The sequence below is a fragment of the Sipha flava genome, unplaced genomic scaffold (assembly GCF_003268045.1).
Source record: "Sipha flava isolate LNK unplaced genomic scaffold, YSA_version1 324_pilon_pilon, whole genome shotgun sequence".
NCBI classification, from domain to species: Eukaryota; Metazoa; Arthropoda; class Insecta; order Hemiptera; family Aphididae; genus Sipha; species Sipha flava.
Genome location: NW_020273009.1, coordinates 635842 through 647523, shown reverse-complemented (window position 1 = coordinate 647523; position 11682 = coordinate 635842). Strand labels below are relative to the sequence as shown.

At 27.9% G+C, this 11682-nt stretch overlaps 1 protein-coding gene across 2 annotated transcripts; it reads right to left on the bottom strand.

Annotated features, from left to right (window-relative positions):
- Positions 1–78: 78 nt before the first annotated feature.
- LOC112686738 (importin subunit alpha-7) lies at positions 79–5991 on the bottom strand. 2 transcript variants are annotated; one of them, XM_025559148.1, is made up of 8 exons: positions 5813–5991; positions 5477–5671; positions 4718–4936; positions 4434–4654; positions 2914–3177; positions 2639–2843; positions 2423–2566; positions 79–637 (listed from the first exon to the last, which is right to left on the bottom strand). In XM_025559148.1, the coding sequence occupies exons 2-8, from the start codon at positions 5639–5641 to the stop codon at positions 281–283; spliced, it is 1575 nt and encodes a 524-aa protein (XP_025414933.1). In that variant the 5' UTR covers positions 5642–5671; positions 5813–5991; the 3' UTR covers positions 79–280. The 2 variants fall into 2 exon arrangements, with proteins under 2 accessions (XP_025414933.1, XP_025414934.1); XM_025559149.1 differs by having other exon boundaries at positions 5477–5666.
- Positions 5992–11682: the final 5691 nt, after the last annotated feature.

Sequence of the window (11682 nt, the reverse complement as noted above, 5' to 3'; positions counted from 1 at the left end):
TTTAATATAGTATTTCTTGAATTATAAGAGTATAATATTAGAAAAAGAATAAAATAAAAACAACAAATGTAAAAACGATAGTCGAAAAAAAAAACCAATTTATTAATGTCGATCAAATTATATTTCATTTTTTTAGGGAAATATGCCAGTAGTTGAATGCAAACAGTCATAATCTTCTTTTAAAGTTAGAGAATGTCTGTTTTATTTCTATAAATTGTATGTGCAAATAATAATCATGAACAAATTGAATAAAATCAAATCATATTTCCTGTAACAGTTCTTAGAATTCGAATCTAGTCATAGGGACACTCTGATCTCTGAAATCAAACTGTTCAATTCCTTGTTCAGTTTCTTGAGTGGATGGCGCAACACGTGGATCATCTTCATCAGAACCAAAATAACGTTCAATAATTCCAAAAGCTTTTTGATATATTTCGATGTTATCATGTGACTGTAGGAACTCTATTTTGTCCAAACCGTAGCATTCTTCGAGTAGAACAGCATACTGATTAATAGCACCAGTTTGCCTAGCTAATTGTTCACCTAATTTAAGAATATTTTCTAGACCATTCAAAGCCACCTGGATAATTTTCGCATCTGTCACTGTTAGAAGGTCACACAACGGAGGGATGCATTTCTAAAAAAATACATATGAAAATTAATGACAACAAAATAACATAGTTGTAATATTAAGTAACCGAATATAGTATGTTTATAAGTAGGGCTGTGAATTTAATGCACTAAAGAACCTTAAAATATGCCTTACAAATTTCAAAAAAAATGCAAAAAAATTCAATATAGAATGCCAATAATTATAGTATAAAATGGTTTTTAATTTAATTTTTATATTTATATTAATATTAGTACAGGATATACATTAGTACATTAAATTTAAGTATTTACATTAAGTAAGTGTTTATTTAATAAAAAAAAAAAAAAAAAAAATTTTGATTGAATTTGATTTTTCTATATGTACTACCTATATTTTAGTATTTATTTTGTTAAAATAATAAAAAAAACTTTAATATTTTTATTTTCAGATACCATATTTAGTCTTTAATCTTTAGAATTTGATTAAAAATACCAGAAAAATAACTAAAAAGGAAAATATGACCTATAAATGCATAAATGCATAAAAATGACATAAAAAATTAAAAACATGAAAAAATGCAAAATAAAAGTTGCATAAATGGATTCGTAGTTACATAAATCAAATTATGTACTTACAAAGCTATGTTTTACAATCACCAAAAAAAAAAATGCACTTTCCTACAAATTCTCAGCCCTATTTATAAGTATAGGACAAATTTAAATTGCAAAATTCTGAATATTAATGTTAATTCAGCTGTAGTGTAAAGATAAAATATATTTCCAGACTTATTATTAATTAATAATTCCAACTTTAAATATTTTATTAAAATTAGGAATCTACACATTTTTTAAACTTCAATTCAACTAAAAAATAACTTATTTTTACAATTAAATATTATATACAATACTGTATAAAATAAAACTGTTATAAGTATTTTTAATAAAAATTAATCATATCCTTATGTATATAAAAGAACAGGCCTTTTTTATGTACCCATTTTGTGATGATGTTATTTAACTTTTTTTCACAGAATTGTTCCAAATACCTTCCAAATACCAAGTGTCATCACGTCACCCGATTTTTAAAATTTTGATTTTAAAGGGTTGAAATCGGTAAAAATAATTTTTTACTTGTAATTTGTAAATCTATATTCATATAATAATAACAATAGCAGTTGACCGATTAAAGTTGCTATGATTTATGTAGGATTATATAGAAAACCGCGTTATTTTGACAACCACAAATAACCGAGCTGACACAATAAACTCGCTAATAATTAGCGGATTTCAAGCACTAGAAATGGATTACCTTTCTAACGATATAGTTATTAATAATAAAGAATCAGTACATTTTCCTACTGAGTTAATAAATTCACAAACACCATTTGGTATGCCTCCTCATAAATTATCACTGAAGGTGGGAGTTCCAATCATATTATTGAAAAATTTGAATTCTTCTAGATTATGTAATGGGACTAGGCTCCATCTAACCTCTCTTAAAAAAAATATCATTAAAACTGAAATTTTGACCAGATGCGCTAAGGGAGAAAAAATATTTTTATCAAAAATACCATTATACCCCAACGATTTTCCAGTTAAGTTTAGAAGAGTTCAATTTCCAATAAAAGTCTGTTTTGTTATGACAATAAACAAAGCCCAACATCTGACTTTAACTTACTGTGGTGTGGATTTGGAAAATAACTGTTTTAACAAGTTATTTTATCAAAATAAATATTTTAAAAAAGAAGGTGTTAGGAATATTGGACATATCTTAAACTGGTGAGGTCCTAGATATTTTGTAGGAATATAATAATAGCATAAAATAACTTACTTGCTCAACCAAATGTTGAATTTGTTCTTGTGTTCCTCCAGATGTGGCATTGGTTATTGCCCAAGCAGCTTCTTTCCTTGTCTTGAATTCAGCTGTGGCCATAATATTAATGAGTGCTGGGAATATATTTTCATTTAAAACAGCCTATGAATTAAAATAAATTATAATTTATTTAATAATAAATATTATTAAATATATTAACAATAAAATTTTTACTTGAATTTGATTTTTATTTCCAGCAGTAATATTTGAAATTGTCCAACAAGCTTCTTTACGAATAGCTTCTTTGGATGATCCCAATAAACTAAGTAGGCATGGTAAAACTGAACAGTTTAGAACAACTTGTGTTTGAACATCATCACCTGTCACTATATTACCAACAGCTCGAAGAGCAGCAGAAACTACATTATTTTGTGTATGCCTTTAAACATAATAATGATAGGCAATTTATTTCAATCAATTGATTAAAATGTTTGTTTATTATAATTTACATTAGTAATTCAACTAGAGTTGGACAAACTCCAGCATCAATAACTGCTTGAATTTTTTCATTTGGACCATCAGATAAATAAGATAAAGCCCAACAAGTATCTGCCAAAACATCAGCATCACAATGATTCAATAATTCAGCTAAAACCGGTAAAGCAGGCGATACCATTGTAAAATCAGGTGGTGGCACTTTTCCACGACATAAATTGGATACTGCCCATACAGAATTACGAGTCATCGATAGACGTGAACAACTATTTAATAGTCTATAATAAAACAAATTTATACATTTAGTGTTTAATAATCAAAATATAATTTGAATAAAATGCAATGACTAGACCTCTATGCTAATTAACAACTACTAATGACAATAATTAATGAGTTAACTATAAAACATAAAAATAAATAGGGACAATATTAAATATTACAATATTAAAGTGGGTGACAACTCTGAATTATAAAAGATTCAGAAATAATAAGTGAAACATAATAATTTTATTGATAATACTGGTTACAACAGTTTTTTAATCATTAATTATATAAATTGTATTTTTCAAATTAGACTGGAATATTTATAGCATTTTAGGATTCAGGGAATGAACCATTTTCTTGAAGTTTGGAATTTAAATTTACTTAGAATAAATATATAAATATAATATTTATATCATTTAATAAGAAAAAAAATGGATATTCATGTCGTATGCGGTCTATCGTCCGTTTCTATACGTCATATGCGGTCTACCATGCATGCCGTATACCACATAGTTGAATCAAGGGCGTATTTGAGGGGGGGTGAAGGGGGCATTAGCTCCCATGGCTCATATTATTTTTTTTTAATACAATACACTGATTTATTTAAAAAATGTAATGTATAAATAATTAAGAATATAAATTACTAGACTATCATTATAACATGTTATTATAACAGGAACATGAGCTTTAGGTAATGAATTGTAAATTATTTTTAAGTTTGTATTGAAGAAAAATTAGTTTCACCCAGGGGGGGCATGGCCTCAACTCAAATACGTCCTTGAGTTGAATGAATGAATGAATGAATACATAAATGTGAAATTACAATATATTTATTAATATGGAATTTCAATATAATATTGCAGAATTGCAGAATAATGTATCACGTATAATGGTAAAAACTTAACCGCAACTGATTTTCTCATACGTGTACGATTATTGTTCTATTTGATTACCTATATTGCTATGAATCAACATCAAGTCCATTAAGATTATAAATCGTTAAGATCCAGCTTAGTAGGCGTCGAATGCTACCATCGGATCAATGGAAATGACTTAAAATATATATATATATATATATATATATATATAGATGCGCGGCAGATCACATACAACATGAATACCAAAAAAATTTAATGATTCATAAGACACATTTATGTAATAATATATGATTAAAATTGCTATGTATCATACAATAAGTATGTTTTATGTATTAAATACATTGACTTACACTAAAATTTGAGGTTTTATGAAATATACATAATATATTTACTTTAATAATGGCTTCATAATACCCATACTCAAAACATAGTCACGACACATTGGAGAATCACCAGCAATATTTCCTAAAGCCCAAACGGCTTGTTCTTGTACATCTTCATAAGGTGATTCTAACAAGTATATAAATACTGGTACAGCATCAGCTTCCATTACTTTACGTGTTTGGTCTGATGTTCCAGAAGCAATGTTTGTTAAAGCCCATGCTGCTTCAAACTAAAATATTAAATAATAGTTTCATTTTGTAATAATCTTAATTTAGTAAAGACAATATAATACCTGTAGATGGCTATTAGTTGTATTTTTCAAAAATTCCACAAATCGTGGAATAACCCCAGTACTAATAACAGCATCAATAGGAGGATTCGGTTCAGATGATAACAATTTCCTGAACTTTTGAGTAGCTTTTAATTGATCTTCTTCATTAAGACTGTACAAATGTTTGATCAATTCATCATTTATGTTTGACCAATCAGTTATAGTATTTGGTACAGGTGTCTAGACATTCATATTAGTTATACAATAATTAATATCAATTAAGAAAAATTCAAGTAATGTATATTAAAACTTTGGATGTGATGGGAAACGATTAATCCTTAGTATGATTTGGATAAATTTTATATCAGTATTCAAATAATTAATAGTAAGGCATATTACTATAATAATAATAAATAATAATATAATAATGTAACATGAGAGTTATTATCAATGCATTTGGTCATTGAAATGAAATAAAATGCACCTATTAAAAAATAAAATAAAACCCATCATTACAATTATTATCCTAATTATGCTGATTAAAAGTATTATTAAGGTTTCGTTAATCATATATAAATTATGTATACTATTTTGAACTCAACTATATAATAAGTTTTAAAGTAAATGTTCCCAGATGTAAATAGGAAATATAGTATAGTACATTACAATATATTGTAATTATAAATTATAACAAATTTATGAACAGAATCATAAATTATGGAGATATGGGATTGTTAGTTCCTATACAATTTCATCTAGGATTGATAAGAGTACACTTACATCAACATCGTCATTCTGAATGAATTCATTCAGGTTGCGCCTTTTAAACAGCTGAATGTCTCGCTTTTCCTTGCGCAACTGAATGCCTTCTTCTTCACGCCTGCGACGCAATTCTTTAGAGTCAACGCCTTCATTTTTGTATCGCATTCTGTGCGTGTTAGACATAGTAAATGCCGATCGATTACAGCACCTGGACTGGAAATAAACATTTTAAATAATATTGTCGCAAATATTAACCGTCTTTCTAAAAAGAACGACATTTAAGGTTAAGTGCGGGAGAATTTATTGGCGTGCGCAAATGAGTAGTAACCGCCAAATGGTGGGCAACGGACTTACGGTTAAACGGTGAAGAATAGATATCAGACGATGGCGGGCGAAAATTGGTTGACCGGCAACGAAGACCGGAAAAACGGTTTTGAGTCGACTGGTTTTCACTGAAATCGGTGCGGATAGCACGCAAAAATATTGTAGCAATGTGTAATCATAATATCACATCAAAATAAATAAAAAACAAAATCAGGCGCTACGGTAGGATAACGTACAGCGGGCGGTGGGAGCGCGGCAAGGTCTTGGAAGAACAGTTAAACAGCTGTTCACCGCGGGATAACAACAAAGGAATACGATGTTTTTATCGTCTTTGGAGCCATACGGCCGTGGCGCCAACAGCCAAGTTTCGACAAGCAGCCGCCAATGATATCGCGTCATCATCACAAATTTCAATAATAAATTCTCATTAAAAATATTAATTAGTAGAGTAAGTAGGAGGGGGCGGGTGTCAGTGAAATATGACATCCCTCTAAAAGAGTTTAAAGCACGAACTAAATTATAAATATCTATCGATAATATCAAACGTGCGTATACGTCCGTAGACTCGTTTTTTTGATGGGAACGAAATGTCTGCGATTCTTTGATAAATATTCATGTTGTTATTAATTTTGACAGTTTTTTTTTAAAAATTAAACATTGCAAGAAGTTTTTTGTCCATTCAATTTTTATTAGTGTAAAATGGGTATTTTTAATTTTGATAATTGTTTTTCAATTACTCTTCTTAATTCCAGTGGCGGCTCGTGCCTAGGTGTGCTGGTGTGCGCACACCACATAGATTATCATAGATCAGGGATGGTAAATAGGATTTTTTTCAACATGCCAATCTATGACATAATTAAAAAAAAAAATTTTAGCCGTGCCAAAATTATTTTTATTAACACAGAAAAATACAAATGAAATATATAAATGAAAAAATAATGATTATAATATAGAAAGTTATGTAGAAATAGAAATAATGTAAAAAAAATATTAAATTATTATTGTTGTTTGTTAGAATACAACTTCTAGTTGAAGTGAACACACGATTCTAGTAATCTAGTGTCCCACTATATTACAACATATAAATTTTTTTTTTTTTAATAATAAATATAAGATAACAATACGTGGTTGTGAAATATGTACTATTAATATGTGTAATTGATAATTCAATTTATTGTGTTTTACTTAAAAAACCTATAAATATATATGGACAAATAAAAGTTTTTTGAGTGCCATTGAAAATCTCATGCGTGCCACTCATGGCACGCGTGCCACTTATTTGTCACCCCTGTCATAGATATAAAAGTAAAATTTAATTTAAATGTAATTTAATTATCTGCTAAATTATTTTTATTTTATTATACAAAATAAATTTTACAAACATTTCATATTCACCAAAACTCGAAAATACTACTCCTAAAATTTGGTAAGTTATGTAATATACACACATCAATTGGTGTGCAGCTCAGTCAGTGAAATACTCTCCGTCGTCGGTGGAGTGGGGGTTGACGCATAAATGGGTCCGTGGTGTGCAGCAATTGCTGCACACACGGTAAACAATATCGCCACGGCGTGTCTTATCAGAAATAGTCCACCGTATTTTCTATTTTCGTCATTATTATCGTAATATTTATTCCAATAAAAGTATTTTTAGTTTTAACAAAAGAACTTTATTATAGTAAAATATGTTAGTAATCATTTCGCCTTTGTTCGTTGTTATGTGTAGTAGCTTTATTTCATCATACTCACAATTTCATTTATATTACAATATAAATAATGAATTCGGTTGATTATCTTTTAGAAAAAAAGTTTTCTTTACATAAAATTGACGAAAATATTAAAATAAAAACATTAGGGAGACCTATGCCTGATTTGAAATTAATACAAGTCATTAAAAAGAAAACACGTCAATTTACGCGTTCATTTATCATCGATACTTATACGAAGTATAATAATTGGCTCTGTGGTTGTGATAAACGTAATGCAGTTTTTTGTTTTCCGTGTTTATTATTTGGTAGAGAAATGGTATGGACCAAAACAGGAATGACAGATTTAAATCATTTAAATGATCGAATGAAAAAATATTACTTAACTGTTAAACATATGAACAACAACTTGAATTTAGCAACGTTAGGTAAAACAAATGTTCTTTTAATGTTGGATAGCAGTTACAAAAGAGGTATTTATTTATATACTTTATTTATATTACTGTTTGGTCGTTTAAAACGTATTTTTTTATTTAGGTATAGAGCTACACAATGAGAAAGTTTCAAACAATCTATACATTTTGAATGAAATTATTAATTTCATTAGATTTTGTGGCGCTTTCGAATTAGCATTGAGAGGGGATGATGAAAAAGATACATCTTTGAATTTAGGAATTTTTCGTGGTTTAATAAGTTTTAGTGCGGAATTGGATAGTGCATTAGAAGTGCACTTAGAAAAAGCAACCGTTTTTAAAGGTACGTCAAAAACTATACAGAACAAATTATTAAAGTGCATGTTAAATATTTGTCAGCAAGAAATATCAGTAGAAATCAAAAAGGCTGATTATTTAGCAATAACAGCTGACGAGACTACTGATGTGAGTGCTATTTTTCAAATGGTTATTGTTTATCAGTATATAGTTAATGATAAAGTTATTGAAAGATTTCGGGGATTTTTAAAGCCTAAAGAACATAATTCTGAAGTATTTGCTGAGTGCATTAAAGAACAACTTACCCAACATATTGGTGATGTCACTGGTAAATGATTGCACCGACATATGATGGCGCTTCAGTTATGAGCGGCAATATTAACGGAGTTCAGGCAAAAATTAAACAACATTATCCAAATGCTAATTATGTATATTGTTACGCTCACCAGCTTAATTTAGCTATGGCTAATGCTGCTTCAATAAATAGGAATGTTCGGATTTTTTTGCTAGCCTTGGAAGTTTTTGTACATTTTTTTCAACGTCTTCTCAAAGAACTGCTGTTTTGGATGAAGTTGTTCGAAGACGTTTACCTAAAGTAGTTCATACAAGATGGAATTTTCATTCTAGAACAGTAAATACTGTATTCGAGTATAGGGAAGAATTAATTAATTGCATGGAAAAAATAATAAGTGATGAATCCATTACACATATACCTACTAATGAACAGGCATCGAGACTAAAAAGAACATTACTTGATAATACATTTATTTCTTGGCGTACAATTTTTCACAATATCATGCCTCATGTCGATATATTGTATAGTCAATTATAAAAAAGAGAAACTGATTCAACAACTGTGAAAAATAATATTGAACATTTTAATAAAGAGATTTCCAAAATAAGAAACCAAATGGGAACGTTATGTGAAGGTAATTTTGAACAAAGTGGTGATAAAAGAAAACACAGAGAAGGCGAAATAAAACGAGAAGCAATTGAAATGTGTGATAATATTATATCTCAAATAAAACAAAGATTTGATTTTACTGGTCATCTGGTTGCTTCAAATTTATTTTTGGCCGATAATTTTGAAAAATATCATAAGCATTTTCCGGAAAATTATTTTAATGAAATTATAAATGTATATCCATATTTTGACACTAAAAAACTAAAAACCGAGTTACAATTAATTTATAGCAGAACTGCATTTTAGATCCATGAGTGGAGCTGTTTTATTATTATTTATTAATTATACAATTATACATTATTATCATTAATACAATCTGAAAACCTTATTGGTACATTAGGTGTGAGCATGAAGCTGTTAACAATTATTATTACAATATCAATGTCTACAGCGGAATCAGAAAGGTGTTTTTCTACATTAAAAAGAATCAAAACATTTTTACGTAATACAATGCATCAAGACAGATTATCGACGTTAGCAATGCTATCCATCGAAAGAAACTTTGTAATGAATATAATACAATATTATTACAATATACAATATAACTGATTTCAATAATAAAGTTATAGAACAATTTGCCAATTCCAAGGAGAGAAGAATTGACTTTATATATAAAAATATTTAATTTTTTTGTGTAACTTCTTTCTATAATTAATTATGACACTGTTGCTTATTGTAACAATATGTAGATACAATAAATTATGACAAATATGTAATATTATAATTCATAATACATGTTTTAAAAATATGGAAAAAACTAATAAATATCATGATAATGGCATTTTGAATTTAATTTATTTGTAATTAAACTTTTGTGATTATTTTTGCACACCACCCACTTTGAACATCACGAACCGCCACTGCTTAATTCTAGGTTGGTTCAATTTATGTTCAAGAAGTATTATGTATCTGCTGTTCCATCATAAAAGTATTTCCAACCAACAGGTATATTTTTTGACACATTTACATTATTTAAGTTCTAAATTAATTTTCCAAATTAATCAAATCAAATTGAATTTGATAAAATTTATTTGTTATATTATTTGTCTATTTCAATTGATATGTAGTTAAAATTATTGCAATTATTTAATTTATACAAAGCCAACAATGGAGTGGTGTCAAATGTATCTTTTGGCCTTTTAAGTATTTAACTTATTTAACACTTGACATACCTATTAAATTATTCAAATATTGTTGCATTGCTTTAATATTTAATTTCGGTTTAAGTATTTGAAGTGAAAAATTCTAAACATATAAATTATTTTAATAGTATTTTAAAAAGTAATGGTAATCATGTATTAATAATTCAGTATATGTATTCAGTTTTGTGGTGTATTCTCTCTAATAATAAATTCTTTATATATCAAATGGGTAAAAATGTATGTATAGCGTAAATTATGCATTTACGATTTATTTCAGTAATCATTTTAATTCATTGTTTATTTCTAAATTTTTTGGTAAAAAAAATAGAGTATTTATTATTTTTTCAGTATGCAAAACATAATATTTTATCCAATATTTGTAAATGGTTTTAAATATATAATTTATTTATGTATTTTTATATAGTTTAATAGTTAAGTAAATTTATGTAATTTAATAATTTATTAATTAATAAAAAATGAAGTACCTAGTAATTATAAAATGAACAAATAAATTTACAAATCTCAATCAGTACTATCTTGGTTTGTAACTTGTAATCAACGATAGGTGGGACATTTTCAAAGAAGTTGGCTCTGTTATAAACCAGATAACGTTCAGGGTCGTATTTAGACTTACTTCTAGGGGGAGGGGGCGACTCAAATTTTTTCTTTAATTCAAGCTCAAAATGTACAAGTCGAATTTTGGTAATATTTAAATCAGGTGAATACTTTATATTTGTGATTTTTTTTTAATTTCATGTTGGATCCACTTAGAATCGACTTTTGTGTAGTTCTTTTTTAACACTTGTCTATGTTTTGAAAGTTACGCTTGTATTTTATTTGATTTTTCACTAAGTATTGACCCGACAAAAGCCCAATTCAGTATTCACAGCCACGCGTAATTTGATTTCATTATAAAATGATCCACATTAAAAAAATTTGTAATATGTATCTCACATACTCGTATGATCGATTCCTTAAATATGTATTCAGGGGGGGGTGACCGCTCCCTTGTTCACCCCTAAAATACGCCCCTGGTAGCGTTACTTTTGTCAAAAGGAAGTACTCCCTCGTATCCAGCCCATTATATTTAATTTCATCGAAATTCTCTTCACACGCTCCAACCATGTGACAAATACTGTACATCTTAGTTCATGATTTAAAGTATCTTTTCAAATTATGAATCGATGACTAAAAAAAAAATTTTATCATTATAATTGAGTTGGCTGAACAAAAGCTTGTTTTTTTCATTAATTTTGGTACTTATTATGATTATGGTTAGTATTTAAAATTTATAGACAATAATTTGATGTATAAATAAAACTGTTGATCTTATACACAAATTAACACGACATAGAAAACATGTTTATTAACATTGTAA

Excerpts from the sequence above, each read along its gene's own strand:
- LOC112686738 (XM_025559148.1), bottom strand. The coding sequence starts at position 5,641 with ATGTCTAACACGCACAGAATGCGATACAAAAATGAAGGCGTTGACTCT. Across the intron at positions 2,567-2,638 it reads GAAATAAAAATCAAATTCAA|GCTGTTTTAAATGAAAATAT; the intron begins GTAAAAATTTTA and ends TTTAATTCATAG. Across the intron at positions 638-2,422 it reads TTCAACATTTGGTTGAGCAA|AAATGCATCCCTCCGTTGTG; the intron begins GTAAGTTATTTT and ends GTATTTTTTTAG.